Here is a 20,144-nt window from a genome sequence, read left to right as displayed (position 1 = left end):
TCCCAGGGAACATATTTTGTTGCATCCCTTACCTTACAGCTTTAACGATGGAGTGGTGGTAGCCAGGCAGCGTTGAGAGAGAGACATTCAGCTGAAGAAAAGAATGGACAATCTGTTACCGCACGTGAATTCAACGGGGATCTCTGAACTTAGCCACAACCTCCTATTGCAGTTGCAAAGCGGTGTCTTCACACTGTCACCAAGGGAAGGATGAAGTCGCTGTGCCGCTCTAGATATGCGTAAACACTTACAAGCATCTCTTTTGAGCAGCCCATGACATAGCGAGGCAAAAGCCCTGCGGAGAGCAATGCCCTTGGATGCTGCTCATCTACCAAGGAGCCTCCTGCTAAGCTCCAGCCCCACGCTAACAGTCAGAGACTCAGTCATTTATTTTGCATAGAGACCTGCTACGTCCGGGGTGGTTGCAATTTCATCTCCCTGATGCTTTCTGAACGTCATCAGACATACCACCTTGTCTGATAAACTGTTATGGTGAACCGGGGTAACCAAAGTCCACTAACGAGCTGATAAAATGTTCCAAAGATAATAAATTAGCTGGGAGACTGGAGCTCCGTCCCTGGCAGGAGTGATGTGTCATCTTTTCAAAACAATTTGAACATGAGGTTGAACATGTGTGAAATTTGCTGCTGAATCTGGGGGAAGCCAGCATATTGCTCCTGGGCTTGACTCCAGAGTCACCCTAAAGCTTTTTAAAACCTTACGCTGGGAAAATGCAGTATAATAAGACAGCAACAGGAAGGGGAGATGGTACTTCAGCCTGTCCATGAAGACAAGCCCCATTGCCCTGTGAACTTTCTGCAGGGACTTCGGTACGGAATCATAGAAAATTAGAGTTGGAAAGGACCTCAGGAGATCATCTAGTCCAACCCCCTGATTAAAGCAGGATCATGCCCAACTACAACCTTAGCCTAACTCCTTCAAGCTTTCCTAAAACAGAACCTTTCTAGGGATGGTTTCAAGGCATGGCAGTACAGGAAATATGCAGATAAATATCAGCTCTGTTTATTTCCTGCCTGAGCAACCCATCCCCTAAAGGGGAAAGAAGGAAGCTAATAACATAAATTCCACATAAAACAAGAGAGAGGAAAGGGCTTCTTTTTTGTTCTGTATCTCAGTAGCGATGCTGGCTCCCCAGGTCAGTAATCAGCAATGGTTTTTGCCTTTCCAAAAAGCTGGACACCTTTGAATGGATTGACCTGACCATCCGTATTACTGGGCTGGATGCAGATCGCCAAATATGACAGATATCTGTGCTCTTCTGCAAATTATTATTAGTAGTAATATAATATTATACTATACTATATATATGTATGCATAACACTATACTATACTATATAGCTATGTATAATATTATATAATATACTTCTATTATAAGTATATTAATATGATGTATAATATATTATACATTATAGATTAATATATGGAATATGTATTCATATTAATAAAATATTTGTAATATTATACTATCCTATATATCTTCATCATCATATATGCCTAGGAGCCCAAGCCCCACTGTGTTAGGCACTGAATAAACACAGAACAAAAAGATTCTCTGCCCTGACGACTCCCTTGTCTGTCTCCTAACACAAATGTACTCAGTCAGGAGGGTCTGGTACACCATTTTACAGTCTTTAGCATCAGGCATACTTGCAATGGAAAAGAAAAAGACAAATACCATATTTACTTGAATACAAGATGAGGTGTTCCTGCCCCCACCGCCCCAGTTAGCATGGGGAAAAAAACCCCTGGTTTTATAATCACATACAAGGAAACCTCACTAAATACATTGTCTATTATTAAACTACTGCCAAAAGCAGCATATGCTCAGCAATGGAAACCAACTATGTAGCTGATTAAATGCAGCCAACACTGAGCATGACTATGAGACATATGGCCCACACTAAGCAAACATACTGATGGGAACCTTTTTTTGTGGGTGGACCTTAAAAAAATGGACAGTTTCTTCCCCAGGAGGGAACAAGCTGGGCCTGGAAGTACTGCAATACACCCTCCCCTGGTGTATTGCTGATGTGAACCTACTTTTAATTTTTTTTTAATTTCATACCCTGGGCCAAATCAGTTTTGAATTCTATCAACTGAGCAGAGCTCAACTGTTCAAGTCTGTGTGGAGCTACCAAGTATCCTCATCATTCTGGGACTTCAGATACTCTCAAATCCATGGCAGGCATCCTATGTGCAAGCCTCAGCCTGTAGGTCTTGGGAGTTCAGATGCCCCCCAGTGTCATAGCCAAAAGGCTGAAGGAGCAAGCTAGAGGGAAAGCCCAAGAGCAATCCCCCATCACCATAAATTGTGTAGCCGAGTTCTTCCCATTGGCAGGCTATAGTAGGCTTTTGCAGGGCTGCCCACCCACAAGGCAATGGACAGGTCTCCACTCTCAACTATACCAAGTCATTCAAGCCTAGGAAGAAGGGGATCTCCCCTACCATTTCTATAAAACTACCTGGGCTAAAGCCATCATTATGGTATTTCCGTAAAGATAGGTTAATGCAACTCATCTGAATAAGATGCATAGCAGTGCCCTTTAAGCGCAGGCACTCTCACCACAACTCTTTTGCAAGTCATGGTGAACCACAATATGGCATACATTTTTACTTCCTCTTCACTTCCACAGCTGAGCTGTGCCTTTCTTTCCAATTATTTCTGCTTCATCATCACCCTTAAATGCCTGGCAAACATCACAAAAAGGGAACCCAAACAGTTCACCCCGAATACCTTTGTCGCCTTCTCTCTTAGCCTTGTGACTATGACCAGTATGCCCCACCCTCTATGAAATGAAGCCGTGCTGAGTTGCCCTGTGCTTCATCTGCAGATAAATTTTTGGAGCATGCCAGGAATCATGAAAAAAACACCTGGTTCGAGTCATGAGTGGGAGCTAATTAGCACATAATTCCTTTATGGGAGGTATGTGGAGGAAATACACACACAGATACACACATACTGAGCAGTGCTGAGCTGTGGGGTCACCATGGCTTGAAATGCTGTTGACTCAGGTGGGGCCCAGCCCAGTGAACGATGTGGTAAATCATAAGCCTCGGCTTTGGACTAATATCATGCATACCACCTGACCGGACAGCTAGGGACCCGAACAGATCGCTTCAACCAGTTCATCTCCTGCTTCAGGTCTGCACTATGGAAAACCAGGAACCTGCTCATAAAAAGACACTCAGAGCCCACAGTCGAGGACTGTATTAAGATGGGACTAAGTGAAACGTACTGGTACTACAGGAAGACAGAAAAGGATGACGGGAAAGAAATGGCAGACCACATCTGGTGGAGAAGGGTCTGCCATAGACCTTTTCAGGAGTAGACCCTCTGAGGAGGGCAGTGGGTGGGGGTGCAGGTATAGAGATAGGGCAAGGGTGCGCGGTTGCATGGTACGAACTGTGTAACGGGTTTTTAGTGTGCTTTGAGCTGCCAAGTGAACCACAAGAGTGTCGGAGGTGGAGTTATTTATTTATTTATTTATTTAGAGAGAAATAAATATTTTTGCAAAAAAAACCCCAAAAACTTTGTACTATATACAAGTCAGTGTCATAGTGTTGTTTGAAAGTGCATTTATGGAATACCTGTACTAAAACTTGCAGCAGTTTCCAGAAAGGTAACATGCATCAATTCTGGATGAACTAAGTCTCTGGGTACTATAAGGAATTGCTACATCCATGTTTAATTTCAGGGGTACTGTTTTCAAATTTGCTCCTCACTTCCATGTGCTGAGGAAGAGCCAGGTCTGACAGTAAAGAGAGGGGGAAGGGGCTACCAGGGCAAAAGTTGGAGGGAAACAAAAATCAAAAGGGCTACTTGAGCCCCCAGAGTTATTTTCCTTGCTGTAGCAATTGGAGGGGGACAAATTCGTGCCAAATCTCCAATAATTAGATTCTGTACCTGGAAAATTATAACAAATTTATAAATTTTCCATATATAAAATCTAATTATTGGAGGGGTTGGCTTATAATCAGGGTCACCTTCTATTCCAGTAAATATGGTACATAAGCCACAAAGCTTCTCTGATAGAACAATAAACTCGTGATTTACACCTTTTGCATCTCGTGGTCTATTGGACAGATGAGGACAGAATAGCATGAGCTTGCATGCCAATGTGGACACTTACCATCGTTGTGATTTCATCCTGGATTTGATGGACATCAGAATACTTCCCATGAGTAGTGTTGAGTTTCAGAGAACCTTGACCAACAAATGTTCTTACTAAAATTAAGAACCAAAGTTGTCAGTAATATCACGTGCAGGCATACCAAGCCAAGCTGTTATCTTGTCATGTCTCATGAATTAGACAGGGTACAGCTGGGTTCCTTGGGGAAACCCCAAGTGTTATAGCAATGGGTACCTAGGTATAAATCCAGTAATAGCAATAATACATTTCCTTTGGGACTTTTTGCAAGAAGTTGTGCATAAGCCCTACTATCATTAAATTCCAATTAAGATACGTATATGCCCCCTACCTTAACATTTCTTTAGCATAAATTGAGAAGGGAACTATTCCCTATTTCCTATTCCTATCCTATTTCCAATCCTAAACTGTTTTGCACTGGCACGAGATGTTGTTAAACACCCTGCGTTCTACAATAGTGATCTTTATACAAAGTTCATGCCTTATTTCCATGAACCATAAGCCATGTGCACCATGGTTATTTAAGCAACATATACTGTTTTACTTTATTTCTGTATCATGGGCAGTGATTTCTGAACTATACACAGAGCTGGGTGAAATGTTTTCAACAAATACTAAATTTGCTAAAAAAATGCAGTCTCACTAGGACCAAAGCGATTAACAAACTTGGCTCAAATTCAGTGAATCATTTCACCTCTTCAAAAAGAAAAGAAAATGGAAAAATGTTTAGTTTGTTTTTAAATTGACTTTATAAAAAGAAATAAAAAGGGAAATAAAGAAGGGCAATAAAAGGGTTAAATACCCTGAAAACAAAATGTTTCATTTTGTACTGAATGAATCACTTTGAGATGACCCAGAATTTCTTTTATTCTTTTGGGGCAACTACTAAACTAAAAAAGCCATTATTTGTACAGCACTCATTACCTAACGACTATGTCTAACTTTCTCTATAGGGAAATTTATAATATTACCCTGAAAGTCTTGGTAGACTACAGAAATCTCCCTTTCCCCTTCTGCACCAAGTCTTCTTTATTCTATGCTGTGTGCATTTTCTCCCATTCCAATTTTATTCCTGAAATCCTGGCAACGTTTGCTGCTCTTAGCATGTAATAAGTTTTCCATTCTTTTCTAAAGCTTTCCTGGAGTGTGGTGACCAAAATCCCAACCAGTTTTTGAGGTGGAACCACATCCAGCTTAAATCTGCCAGCACAATCCTACCACTGTGTTGCACTCCCAACTCTCTTACCTAAATTGCATTTTCCTTTCTCAAGCTGGTACCCAAGAGGACATTTGCAGACAAAGGAGCCCTGGGTGTTGTTGCATGTGGCCATGGCAGGGCATGGGTTGGAAAGACATTCGTCCACATCTAAGACGAAAGAGAAAAATAATAGCTGGTAAAATTAAAAAATGCTACAATCATAAATAGTAGGACTGAAAAGCATTGCTTGGCTTCTCAATGTGCCCCCCAGTACATTGCTGGATGACTAACTGCATCATTGCCATGTATTATTTATCCAGGTCTTGATTGTTCTGCTGGGGTTGAGTGAATAAATGCAAAAAAGTCTCTCATGCACATTCACTCTGAAGTTTTAATGGCTTTAGTTTGGCCCATGTTAAATAATGCCAGCTTCTCACATGGCACTTTCCATCTCAGAGTGCTTGACAAGAGTTAGCAGTCTCATTACCTTTGCTAGTGAAGAAAGTGAGACACAGAAATAACATGGCTCGTGAAAAGTTATCCAGCAGGCGACAGTTAGAGCCAGGACTCGAACTCAGGTCTCCAGGGTTCCAGTTCTGTCCACTAAATACCAACCCTACTACTTCCATGGGCTGTGTAAACCAGAGTTATTCAAGCAAGGCAGATCATTTCATTTCACATTGTTTGTATTATTACAGATATAAAATATCGGCACTTTTGGCTATTCTGTTGTTCTTTACCTGCGCTGCAGTCTTCTCCTTGCCAGGCTGGTGAACACTCGCACTGAAATTTGCCTGTAATGTGTGGCCATAGTTGTATATTTTCAAAGGCTTGAAGCCGTACTCAGAATTTAAATGCTTATGGAAAAAGAATACCCCTTAAAAAAGGAACAAGACTTTTCTGCACTGGTTGCATATGCTCCTTGCACTGTGCATGTTATTGTCATTAGCATTAATACACAGTAACGTGCATTACACGTGTTCAAGGGTAGAACATAGCATAGGCTAGTTAGATTACAAGGCAAGTGATGGGGCTGACATGGAGGGACTCGGACTTGCTGTGTGGTTGTTGCTGAGCCCATGCCACACACGGAGGCAGGAAGGACACATTTTGAGGTTAAAGCCCAGAAGAGGGGGATCAGGAATGCCAGTGCATTATTTCTGGTTTTGTTACAAACTTATCCGGTGGTTTCAGACAGGTCACGTGGGTCAAACAGTTCAAAACAAGACGCTAGTTTGGGTGTCCAACCTGAAACACTTGATTGGTTAGAGCAACTGCACATGCATGGTTGCATTTGGAGTGGTGGGTGTTCAGCACCTGAGACAAGCAGACCTCCAAGTACTTCAGGTGAAGCATCCAACACTAGCCTTGCTGGTGCCCCCACCTCCCACCCAAAGCCCTGCTGGACAGGGCCCTACAGGGCCCAGGACCCCAGTCTGCAAGCCCCTGCCCCCAGGGCAAAGGAATTTTTTTGCTCCTATTTAGTTGATCTAATAAAAGATATCGCCTCTGACCCATGAGCTTTGTGCATCTCTTTCTCAGACCAATACGGCTACAAAACAAATCTCTGAACACCATAATGCACTCTGGAAGATACTGCAGAAATGCAAAGAATTTTTAAATTCAGAGTACAAAGCCTGAAATCTAAGTCCCCCCAAAGTATTTCCTTCTTACAGTACATGCCAAGACCTCTCTTTTTGAAAAATAATAAGTTAACAAAAATTTGAAGCACTCAATGAAAGGAAACTATATTTAACTATATATAATGATATTCCCAATACAGGACATCATAGATTTCATAGACATTAGGGCTGGAAGGGACCATGTGAGACCATCAGGTCCAGCCTTGTATAGATTCATTAGTAATTAAGATAATCAGTCTTAAGGTACACAATGCAAGAACTGCATGAGTATCAAATGACACTGATATGATATAACTGGTACATCTTCATGATTTTGCAGAGCTACAAGCGGAACAAAACCGCCCAAGCTTTAACCATGGGTGCTTGTGACACCCAGCTGACATTCTTCATGTTATTGAGCCCTTGAAAGCGCTCTACAGCTGTGACTTAACACATGTGCCTGGCTGAAGAGCACTTTTAAAATGGCTAGGTGCATAAAAAATTAACCTTGGTAAAATAAAGTATTAAATGAAAGCGCTTTAAAGCAGAGCGCCTTAGGGATCTTGTGCTCCCTCCAATGTTAATTTTTCCCATGGAGGCCGGTGGGCTGATGCTTGCAGCTGTCCCCGGGGCTGTCGGGGAGGGAGGGAGGGGCAAGTGGAGGGAGCTGCCAGCTGCTTTTGAATGGCCAGACGTGGCAGGCGAGGGGGGGCAGGGTGAAATGGAGCTCCTTCGCCCCATGGGCTCCTCTCAGCTACTCTGACTGGGGTACTGGGGGAGCCAGGCTGGGCCTACGAGTCAAGGGGGCCATTCAAAAGCAGCCATAGCTCAGTGCTGGCTACTCCCTCCTCTTCCCTTTCCCCCGCTGACAGCCCTGGAGCTGGGGGAGGCGGGGTGGGGCAGAGAATGAGACAATTTGGCAGCCTCCTTGCAGCACCCCACCTGCTGACCAGGGCTGTGTAGGCTGGCTCCAGCCCCCACTCCACACCCCCAGACCCAACAGGCAAACATCTGAGGAGGAAGGGCTGTAACTCGGCACTCTGACTTAGAATGGGGCCCTGAACATCTGTAGGCTCCATGCGTCAAAGTTAGGGTGATTTATCTAACCTGTATCACTAGAGGATGATGCAGATGTAAAAGCTAGAGCATAACACCAGCTTCCCCTCCCTTTTTAAAGCCTTTAAAGGGCACATTTGTCCCTGGCCTTAGAGACCAGTTTCGTCAATACTTACTACTCTACGTGGTGCTGATGAAAGCAATCCGCTGACATGAATGGGACTAATGAAATTAGTAAATGCTGCACCTTGTAGTGCTTTGCTCAGTACCTTTGACTTGAATTATGGACTGTGTTTCCATTCTGGTAAAATACTTTACTGAACAGACTTACTTGTGAAGATGAGGAGATTGACAAGAGGGGGAAATTAAATCATTCATCCTGCAGTCTTTTTGTTATACCAACACCTTCACATCCTCCTTCCAGTGCAATGCACACTTAGCCCCAGCTACCTTTCCTCAACCCCGCAAAGATGAGTAACTCATTCCTAGAAAGAGCTTTCCTTTAGCAAAGTGTGGAGATGCCTGCTTTGGCCAAATGACGCATTCGGGTTTTGTGAGGCAAATTTTTTTACACTATTCCCACTTCTAATACCATTTGTTATCCCATGTTCTGGAACTATAAGCAATAACAATCAACGCAGAAATTTTGCCTAAACGTTTCCCAACTTCCTTTCAATACTGGCTGTAGGTATAGACAGCAAAGACAAGGTATGTGGCCTAAACGTACCTAACAAGAAGTGGCAGCTCTTTGAAGAGAGATTATTTAGCAAGATAGAAAGTGATTGTAGGTCTAATATCAGGACACATTCCAACATGCATACCAATGGCTAACTAACTGACTTTTCTCATGGACAAACATAGCATATTTACTCACATACCACACATACTTCTCCCCAAAAACATAGCCCTCCAAAACTGGGATGCATGTCTTCTAGAGTGAAACCGTTTTTCTGTCTGAACAGCCCCCATAATGGCTTCTGCTTCTTCTACTCCCTCCTCACCACAGCTGGTGGCATGGAAGGAGGGGAAGCAGCTGTTACAGTTTTAATCCTTTTTACAGTCACTTGTGAACTGGCAGTAGCTTCTGGCAGATTAGCCAATTTGACAGCAGCTGTGAAGGGGTTAAAACGGTAATATTTCTCTTTTGGCATGAGCAGGAAAAGGAGGACAAGTGACCTGAAGAGTAGGCTCTGTCCCTGCTCCATGTGCAAAAGAGTTTTATTTCTTCATTCTGTCTTCCCAAATGTATGTCCTACTTGGGGGCAGGTGGTATGCCAGAAAATGTGAACTATTTCTATTTGTAAAGAGGAGTTAAAAACCACTGATTCTCAATTAATAAAGAGAACTTTTTTGCATTTTCACAATTTCAGCTGAATGTTGTCACTGAAGCTTTTGCTACATTTCCACCAAAACGTTCAGCATTTTTTCAAGCAGCTCTGCATAAGAAGACTACTATTAAAGCCTTGCCTTTTGTATCAAATGCTTAAAAATCCAGGTAATAAAGACTAAGGCCCAGGTCTGAAAAGGGAATTAAGCACCTAACTAGGCACTGGTGCTTGTATCAGGGCTGCGCTTGATGCAAATATTTATTCTATATGACGGGTTTCTATGTAGCACTTTAGATGCTTTACCTGTTGTATGAGAAGATGTCACTGTTGTGGTAGTTAAAACAACAGTAGTTGGCTTGGTAGCAGCTGTCAAAGTACTAGGAAACCCAGTAGTGGCTTTGCTAATAGAAGTTGTTTCGGAAAAATGAGTAGCCGGGATACTTTCTTTGGTGAGTTTAATACTAGCTGCGGTGCTAACTTCCATCGCTTCTGTAGTTATTCCAGTGACGGAGGCCAACTTTGTGGGTGCACCAGTTTGAACTGTCTGGACTTCTGTAGTAGCCGAATGACCCGTAGTCGGCCCAAGAGTTGTACGTGCTGTCACAGTGCTGGATTTCTCTGTTGTTAATTCCACGACGGGGAAGTCTTCCTTCCGACTTGTTGGACTTGGCAAGGTAGTGGTTGATTCGTTTGCCATCTCCGTACCCATGCTCAGACTCACGGTTGTCAAAACCAAAGTTGTCTTTTCAAAACTGTCCCCTGTGGCAACGGAGGCTGCCCCCGCGGTGCTCTCTGTCACAAGCGAGGAAGTTGGCATGAATGATGAGTGGTTAGCAAGCTGCTCCGTGGGTGTAGTTGAAAAGGGAGGCGATTCTGTCGAGCTGAAGCCAGTGCTTTCCTTCAACGGGTATGGTCTACTGTGATTGTTGTATTCTCCGGGCAAACTCCCAGAAAACACAGCCGTGGATGGCTCCCTCCCGTCTGTCACTTCTGTTGTAACCACGGACGCACTGGTTTGAGAGCTGTCATTGGAGTGTACTGATGAAGATTGTGAAGAGAACGAAGGCGATGAGAATGATATTGATGATGATGCTGTGACTGGTGAGGAAGTAGGTAAAGATGATGAAGGGGGAGGTGGAGGCGATGTTGATGGCAAGACTGACCAAGTCGGCGGTAGAGATGATTGTGATGTTGTGAACAAAGGAGGGGGTGCTGGTGTTGATGACGGTGATTGATAGAATGAAGACACCGAGGCAGAAGATTGAAACCCGGATGAAGATAACGATGAGCTGCCAGTTGGTGATGATTCAGAGCCAGTATAAGACAGGGTTGTATTTTGTATCCTGCCTGTTGAAGAGTAAGTTGGAATTTTAGAAGAATAAACGAGTAAAGGTTCTGTAGAGGGCTCCGTGATGGTCCCATCACTTGATGATACATTATTTTCTCTACTCTGTGACACCGATGAGGCCTGGGATATGCTGGAAGAGTTGGAAGATTCTGTAAAGAAAGTGGAACTTTCTGACGAGTCCGTAGAAGTGCTGTTACTTGCTATAGATAGTAACGTCCTTTCCCCGCCTCTGCTGAATGTGGTTGAAATGTACATGCTGTCCGTTCGAGAAGCAGAGGTCCGTTTTTCTGTGTCAGTGCCACTGATTGGCTGATGGCTACTTGCAATACCTAGAATGAAAAATAAAGATTAATTAAACTGGTGGTGATCTATATCAAACAATATTGCCCTTTTATTCAAATAATTAGTCTGATTCATAAAAATTACCAGTCTGCATATTAGTCCATCCACGACACCAATTTATACGGTGGTGATCTGCCAGTAAACTCTAGATGTTAGCATGCAATACATTTTGCAAAGGTAACTATGGGATGACAGTCAAGTTGTAATTTTTTATCACTTTCTCAAATTTTAATCTCCAACTCTTGCAGCACTGAGTCCCACATAGTAACTGTGTCCCAATAAAACACATTGCCTTTTAATATGATGTGATCACTGGGTTCACTTTTCTTGCATTTTATGGAAGCTGAGCAGGTAAACCCATTTGTCCTTTTCCCGATTCATAATTTATCCTGTAAGACTGTGGTATGCTTAAGATATACTTAAGGTATACTCTCTTCCTCTGTTCCAAATTAAATAATACCAATCTTCAGGGACTGATCTGTTTTGGTTTAGGACAATCTTCAGGCCTCCATAAGAAGAACATATTTTCATGGGCATTGCTTTAAGTTAGTGTGTGCAAAACAAAATAATGCCATATAAAGGAATAATTGATCAAGGACTTCATAAATCAGGTACTCCCAAATATGCAAATAAATAGATGTTTTTAAGATATAATTCATCTTATGAATTAATGCATTTCACTTTTTATAGTGACTTTATCAACATCCTTAAACCCATAGGACGGAAATTTCAACAGCCCCCAGAGCTTCCATTCACTTCACTTGGATCCGAGTCAGGCCAGCATGGACTTCTTTTGAAAATCTTCCCCATAACTAATATGCCAGGATGCAAACAAACAGCATATCCCTCAAAATGAGGATCTCCTATTACTGCAACCTAACCAAGAACTCCCGCTCCAGGCGTTAATGATCTTAGCATGCTGCATGGCTATTTTTTTGGAAAGGTCCTTTTACAAGTTGGAACTTTCCTCTTTCCCCACTACTCTTGACCGAAGTGGGGTATGTAGAGCCATTTTTATGTGCATGGTACTTAATGGACCGATGAGACATTAGTATACAAGACACCTATTCATGAGGAAACGTATATACAAAAAGCTTACTTGAAGCATCGTTCTGGAAAGACGAATAAGTCGGTATTTTGGAAGAATGTGTAAACAAGGTCTCAGTGGAAAGTCCAGTTAAACCCATGTCATCTGCTGAAACATTCATCTCTTTGGTCTGTACCTCTGAAAACAACTGAAATAATTCTGAAGAATTGGCAGTTTTTGTATAGGAAGTGGGGCGCTCTGTTGTATGGGCAGATGTGCTATTTGTAAGAGGCTGTGATGTCCTTTCTTCACTTTTGGTTAATGTAGCAGAAGCATACGTGCTGTCAGTATAAGGACGGGAAATCCTTTCTTCTGTACTTGAGCCGCCAAGTGACTGATGGCTTCTTCCAGTCGCTGAAATGGGATGAAAAAGTAGAAATTATTGTTTTTATTTCCAGATCAAATGGCGTTTGAGAGTTCTGCACCAGTTTTCAGCTGAAAAAATAAGGTCAGACTAAATCCCACATGCAACTCTATCTATTTAAGAGTGCCTGTAGACATGCGGGGAGGCTGCTCTGACATACTGTAAATACAGCACGTCAAAAAAGCCTCAATTAATCTAATTAGCTGATTAGTACGCTCCTGCAGCCTCCATGCCTTGTGTATCATCATCCTCACACTTCAAAATGCTGATAGGGACACTTTAAAGCTCGTTCGATGAGCTTTAAAGCACCCCCATCGCCACTTTGAAGCATGGGGATGCTGATACACAAGACGCTGCAGGCGCTTTAATTAGAGTAGCTCTGAGCCGCTTTAATTAAAGTGCCACCCCCTACCCCCGGAGCACGCATAAAAATGCCCAAGTGTCCATTGATCAGGACCTTCCTCAGCAGGCTCCTCTAAAGAGGAAAAGTATAGACACACTGAGTGTCATTAACATTGTAATGTTGCTTTACAATTATTAAAGTATAAGCCAAAGCTATGGGGAGATAAACATTTTCCTACAGTAAAAAGATACCATCTACTCTTCTGCTTTGCTAGCTTTCTAGTCCATACCAACCGCTGCACATTGATATGAAAGAACAGACCTGTTCCAGCAGCGGTCAAGTTCCCAACCTTTGCTGGCCCACAGACAATTCTAGTGAGCGAGTAGCATGCTGCAGGCAACATCCAACTTTGCTCTCCCTGTCAACCTGAACAAATATGCATGTGGGAAAAGCAAAATTTCTTGTGGCCCTATGCAATATGAGAGAGTCTGGAGCCCATGCATTGGGGATTACTGCATTAGGGCTTATTAATACCACTGCCGGCAAATGCACTAGCTTTGAACTTGCTGGTCATAACAGATCCACAATGGGGAAGAGGGAGAGAATGTTCCCCTGATCAAAATGTGATTGCTGAGTTCAGGAAACTCACTGGAGGGATCCTCAGTTTCAGAGGAATAAGTTGAGGCCTTGGAAAAATATGGCCGCAAAGACTTAGTTGAAGGCTCAGTGAGACGCGCATCATCCCTTGATGAAGAATTCCTTCCTTCAGTCTGCACTTCTGAAGGTGAGAATCGGGTTGAATCTGAATACTTGGCCGTATCCGTATCAGTAGCAGAAGTCTCTGTTGTCTCCGTGGCTATGCTGCTGTTCGTTCCAGACTGGGGTGTCCTTTCCACACCTCTGCTGAATGTGGTTGAGATGTATGTACTCTCCGTAGGGGAACTGGAAATCTTTCTTCCTCCGTCTGAAACTGTATATTACACATACATATTATTCAATGGGTTCTGATGGCTGAAAAAAATCTATATGCACATCTGGAACAGTAGCTATGTTAGCAATAACCCCCATGCACTGACCTATGTATTATACAACCTATTGAAACATGTGGCTTAAATGTTTATGATTATTCCAGAGGAGAAAAAAAGGGGCAGTGATGAAACCTGGCCCCGGAGAAAATTCTCCTGACATAGGGAAGCAGTCAGCACACTTAGCGAACTTCTGTGCCAACTGTCTCACTCATAACCGAGAAGGCAGATCACTGGAGCCGCATTAGGCTAGGGAGGTGGCAGTGAATGTCTAAACTGCATCTATTCCCAAGAGGACGAAAATTCCCACAAGGAGACACAAGTTAGAGCAGCCCTAAAGCTATTCTACCTTCTGCTACCATGCCAGGCCCAATGCAAATTCCCCATGAGAACTCAGGAAGTTGAACTTTTCTTCCTGGCAGTCTCCCTTCCCCATGTGCGAGCAAAGCTCAGCGTGGGAGAGATGTTGAGCTTTTTAACTCAAGAACCCTTAGAGGTATTGGCAGCTTTCTCTAAAAAGCAGCTCAACAAGCGTGGGAACGGTGACACTAAAGGGAAGTTTGTAATTACAACTAGTCGACATGGGAACTAGAGTTCAAAGCCTAGAGACATCTTTACAGGTACTGTGTAGATTTTAACCACCAGGATTGCATGCCTGGTCCAATCCTGCCAGCTGGTCAAGAATCACTGAAGGCCTCAATCTCCCCTCTTATTCATGCCGAGCAATGTTTTACTCTGGGAACCATTCACCAAAAGAAAGCTACTACCTACCAGGACAGGTGTAATGGAAGCAGATGCTGGTGGCACTAGATAGGGGAGAATAAAGGAGCCTGTTTTTTTAATGTGATTAAAACCTTCAGGGCTGTGCAAAACAGAGACAGGAGTCCAGCAGGTAGGGCACCAGCTTGTCATGTTGGAGGTCCAAGGTTCAAGTCCTGCCACAGACTTCCCCGGTGGCCTGGCATACATTGCTTGGGCCTAAATTCCCCATGGGTGAACAAGGATAACAGCACTTCCCTACTCCACAGGGGTGTTGCAAAGACAAACACATTAAAGATCGTGAGATACTTGGATATGGTGGCAATGAGGGTCACGTGATTACATCTCACAGGAATGAGTCTAAGTTATTAAAGGGGAATTTATTCTTTAATAAAAGGACTGACTCAGCTTTTTAGAAGGGGGCATTATTTTCTTTTTATAAGGTGCAATAACAAGCTGGGAGTCCTGAAGCCCACCTGAAAGATTAGCTGATGAAGATGAATAACTCGGGATCTTGGAAGGATGTGTGAGCAAAGTCTTGGTTGAAAGTTGGGTGAAGTCCTCCTCCCCTGACGGGACACTGCTTCCCTTAGACTGTGCTAAGGAAGATGAAGACAGGCTTAGATCTGTCAAGACAGTATTTGTTGAAGTAGAACTGGGACTTTCCATTGTATCAGTCAAAGTGCTCCTGTTGGTTAGAGGCCTTAACGTTTCTTCGCCACCGTTGGAGGTCGCTGAAATGTAAAAACTGGTGGTGGAAGCTCCAGAAGTGCCTTCTTCAGTAGTCGAGACACTAATTGATTGATGGCTGCTTCCAGCGGCTGAAATATAACAAAGAAAAACATTTTTATGCATATGATCTTATAGACAGATGGATGAGTTTTCTTTCAATACCACCCAAATGCAGACATCATAAATAGGGATATTAAAATTAAGAAGTTTTCAATCTGGAAATAGTGATATTGTGGAATAGACGGAATTCTTCTTGCAAAGAAGTGGTAAAAGACATGAGAAGTGCATGAAAAACAAGCTGTGGAATCAATGAGCTATACATTTAACTTCACCATTCAGCCCCCCTGGTTTTGCTCTCCATACTACTGGTCCCTACATCTGTTATTCAAACTATAGAAATGACTGGACTTAATTTCAGAGGGGTAGAATACTACATAAGGGAGACAGATTAAAAATATACGGGATCACTGAAGACTGAATTCCTTTTCCACTATAGATTCTCTCTGAATCCTAGCCCTGCCCTCCATCCTATCTTCTACTCTGCCCAGCTTGGTATAATCTGCAAACTAATTGAGGGTGCACTCCATCCCATCTTCCAGGTCGTTGATAAAGATTGACTCCAAGACTGACTCTTGGGGCATCCACTCAATACCGACTTCTAACTAGACATTGAGGACTGACTACTACCCTTTGAGCCCAAGGATCCAGTCCGTTTATGATCCACCTTATAGTCCATTCATCCATCCCTGTACTTCCTTAGCTTGCTTGCAAATAATCCAAGCCCAGCTTTGCTGTATGACATTTGGAAAAATCACTTAATCAGTCTCTATTGTATTGTATGGCCTTTACCTATAAAACCATGAGAGTGAGCAAAGGGCTGAAAACTTTTAGTCAAATAATATTGTGCAAGTAAATGAACATTCAATACGTTCAGGAAAAATTATCTAGAAAGGGTATGATCAATGTTTAAAAACAAAACATCAAAATATTATTTTTTTTCATTGAAAAATGGAAATATTCCAGGGGAAGAAAAACTAGCATCACTCTCCAACAGTCTCTAACAGCAAGACTTACCATGCTTATGTAGTTGTAATATGCTTCGAGATCGACGGAACAAGTACCACAGAGGTGCAAAATATAATCAGAGCCGTCCTTTACTTAAAATAAAATATTTGGTTTATGAAGAGCTTTCAAAATCATTTAAAACCTATTAAAAAGCAGCTCACCTCTTGAAGTATTTTCTGGAGTGGAGAGGGAATGTGTAAGCAAAGGATCCAATGAAAGGTCTGTGAAATCTGTGGCATGTAACGGACTATTAGTTTCATGGGCCTGCGTTACAGAAGATATAGATGAAGCCTGCGTCCGCTCTGAAGAGCCTAACATTTCAGTACTAGGCACAAAGCTTCCTCTCGCATCAGAAGACGTGCTGGTGTTTGTTAGAGACAAACTCCAATCCACATCTCTTGTGATTGCTGCTGACCTGGTGATAGGAGAATCAGAAGTCCTTGTTTCTGTATCTGAAATACTAACTGGCTGGTGGCTGCTTCCAAAGACTAAAAGAGAATAAGGAAAACTGCTTTATGCATGGGGAAATTATAAACAGATGGATGAGTCTACTCCCAGTAACGCCCAGTACCCACAAATATAAATCATGGGAAGTTTTCAGCCTGGAGAAAAAGCAAATTTGCTACGACATAACCTTTGTCATGCAGGTACACTTACAATTAATACTTGCCAAAAAAGAGAGAAAAAGCCATGAAAAATAAATGTGTGGCACCAACAAGCTGTATGTTCAACTTTTCCCTCTGCACTCCATGCTGCCGGCACACAAAAATGATATAGTTACAAAAATGCTTGGAATTATATTCAGCAGAATCGCTAAGCTGAATAATTTAGAAACATATGCACCAACTGATATTGGACTCTTCCAAAAATTGATATCCAAGTACTACAAACACAATTCCTAGATTCACAATTTGCATCTGTTGCCTGTAGAAATTTGCAACTACCTGCTGAGAGCAACACCTCAAAAAGTTTTCAGCCTTGAAATTTTCCATTGCATGGCTGGGAAATGTTTTGAAATGTAAAGGAAAGTGCTACTTAACCAGAACACATGATATTTCCCCTTTTTTTTCTTTTTAATAAAAATGAGCAGTTGGTATAAGAATGTTTTAAATAATCTTTAAAGCACTGGAAAACAACAGACATGGTCTCAGCCTCTCACCTGTGGAAACATTTTCTGAAGCAAGGCTGAAATCTGTAAGCAGGGGGAGATCTGTAGCATTGAATGAGGCATTCTTCATTCCTGTAGTCTGGGCTGTAGAAGACATAGATGAGGACTGGGTCACATCTGCAGCGCTGGATAATTCAGCACCGAAGGGGGAGCTTTGTGTTGCATCAGATCTGTTGCTCTCTGTTACAGATCGTAACATCCTATCTCCGCCATTTGTGGAGGCTGCTGAAATGTATGTGCTAGTGGTATGAGACCCAGGAAACTTTTTCTCTGTACTTGAGATGTTAATTAATTGATGGCTGCTTCCAGTGCCTGAAACATGATGAAGAACATTTATAATGCCATATAATTAAAGTCAAATGGATTCATCTTCCAAAAACACCCAGGTGCAGATATTGCTTGTAGGAGTCTTAAAATACAAGTATATTCACTGTCAAATGTGCTAGTTTAAAAAATGCTAAATCCTGCATGCTCATATGTGTGTATGTGTAGGCCCGTCTGTCTTTTAATGGAAAATACACACATGGGCACGCGCATGCAAACACAAAGACGCACATGCACCCGAAATTACTGCTAGCCCCAAAGTGGAAACTGTTTGGCATAGAAACCACCTCCAATGTGCTCTAACAGAATATAATGCCTATACTTACAGAGCTGTGAAAAACGGAAGTATAAAATACAATATTAATCTTCCTTTATTTGAAAAAATATGCATGTTGTATGAGAATGATTTAAAAACAACCTACAAAAGTTGTAAAACGCCAAGCACATGGATTGACCAACTAACCTGCAGAAGCACCTTGTGAATCAGGGTGAAAGCGCGTCGGCATGGGATCTGCTGAGGATGCAGTGAAATCCGTGACTCCCAATGTGACTTTTCCTTCATGAGTCTCTGCTCTAGCAGATATAGAGGAGGTCTGAGTGGCATCTGCAGAGCTGGGTATGTCAGTGCTGGAAGCGGAGTTTTGTGCTGCATCGGGGGACAGGCTGCTGTTTGTTAGAGATTGCAATGTCTTCTCCCCAGCTCTGGTGAATGCTGTGGAAATAACCCTGCTGGTGGCATGAGGATCAGAAGTCCTTTGCTCCATCACTGAAATGTTAGTTGGGTGCTGGCTGCTTTCACTTTCTGAAATATCATAAAGAAAAACTGGTTTATGCTTATGAAATTATAAACAGATGGAGGAGTATCCTTCCAATAATGCCCAGATGCAGGCAGTGTAACTATGGGTATTAGATACAGAAGGATTTCAAGCTGGAGAAAGAACAGTATTGTAGAAAAAGCCTGAATATTTTATAATTCAGGAACACATAAAATGGATTGCTTGCAAAAAAAGAATAAAGCCAACAAAAGTGACAATGAAAGCAAATTAAAAGCAAAGACTTGGGTGTTTAACTTTACTGTGGCTGTGCACTCTGTGCTGCTAGCAGTTAAACATTACAAGCTTCAGAAATGCTTTTAATCTAATATAGTATGGATACAATACCAAATAACCTCAAGATATTTAACCACATGTGACTCAGGATTCTGAGGTCAGTGAATATTGAACATCTGTACAGCTGACCAAGAACCACAAACTTTATATTGCGTCTCAAAGGACATGAGTTCTTGGGGCATTAAGCATGAATTACTGATGACTACGCTTAGTTCATGGGAAGCAGCACAATCCAGAGAGTACAGCACGGGGCAGGAACTCAACAAACCTGAGTTCAAACCCCAACTTTGCTATGGCACTGTGCAGAAACTGCTCACCACAGCTCTTTTGTGTACCATGGGATGTTTATACATGTGCTTGGAGAGTGGAGGGGAGGTGCTTTTAATTAGAGCAGCTCCAAGAGCTGCTGTAATTCAAGCGTCGCCGCATCTCCTATATCAGCATCCCTGCGCTTCAAAACGGCGGTGGGGGCGCTTTATCTAAAGCTTGTTTGGCAAGTTTTAGATACAGCGCCCTGCCGCCCTTTTGAAGCACAGGGACGCTGATACACAAGACACGAGAGGCTGCGGGAGCGCAGTAATTGCCAGTCTCCAGCAGACTCGGTTAATCGAGTCTGGTCTGACGCACTGGAATGACAGCGCATCGAAGCAACCTCCCTGCTCGTGGATAGGCACCCGTAGGTTGTTACACTAGAGCAGGGGCAGGCAATTATTTTGGGCAGAGGGCCGCTTCCTGAGTTTTGGCAAGCCATCGAGGGCCACAAGACAGGCAGCCAGGGGCAGATAAATATTAATTTTCTAATTTTTTTAGGAGCCCCATGGGTCAGATAGAACGGCCTGGTGGGCTGCATTCAGCCCCCGGGCCGCATTTTGCCCACCCCTGCACTAGAGTCAGACACCATAGCCAAAGATGGTCAAAAACTTTGCAGTCAAAACTGGTTTTGGTAGAAAAACGGGGCTTTGCCCAAATGAAAAGTTTTCATAGGAATTCTGTGCAAAACTCTAACTAAAGTTATGTCTAAGTTGCAGTCAAAGTTATACACGTAGCTTGTTTTCATGTGCCTGAGACTGATTAAGCGCATCAGGTCTGCATCAAATAACAACGT

The 20,144-nt window shown here is 42.7% G+C and overlaps 1 protein-coding gene across 5 annotated transcripts in view; it reads right to left on the bottom strand.

Moving 5' to 3' along the window:
- The window catches only part of HEG1 (heart development protein with EGF like domains 1), a 75,422-nt gene that overhangs the window by 17,650 nt on the left and 37,628 nt on the right, over positions 1-20,144 (bottom strand). For all 5 annotated transcript variants that reach the window (XM_025196953.1, XM_025196956.1, XM_025196955.1 and 2 more), the window contains exons 7-16: positions 18,394-18,732; positions 17,598-17,918; positions 16,600-16,926; positions 15,118-15,462; positions 13,507-13,827; positions 12,163-12,504; positions 9,677-11,050; positions 5,416-5,535; positions 4,152-4,246; positions 33-91 (exon numbers count right to left, since the gene is read on the bottom strand). In XM_025196953.1, the coding sequence (XP_025052738.1) occupies positions 33-91; positions 4,152-4,246; positions 5,416-5,535; positions 9,677-11,050; positions 12,163-12,504; positions 13,507-13,827; positions 15,118-15,462; positions 16,600-16,926; positions 17,598-17,918; positions 18,394-18,732 (3,643 nt within the window). The remainder of the gene's footprint in view (positions 1-32; positions 92-4,151; positions 4,247-5,415; positions 5,536-9,676; positions 11,051-12,162; positions 12,505-13,506; positions 13,828-15,117; positions 15,463-16,599; positions 16,927-17,597; positions 17,919-18,393; positions 18,733-20,144) is intronic.

Source organism: Alligator sinensis, unplaced genomic scaffold (genome assembly GCF_000455745.1).
Source record: "Alligator sinensis unplaced genomic scaffold, ASM45574v1 scaffold4_1, whole genome shotgun sequence".
In the NCBI taxonomy this organism is placed as follows: domain Eukaryota; kingdom Metazoa; phylum Chordata; order Crocodylia; family Alligatoridae; genus Alligator; species Alligator sinensis.
The sequence above is the reverse complement of the archived record's forward strand: the minus strand, read 5'-3'. Positions and strand labels throughout refer to the sequence as shown.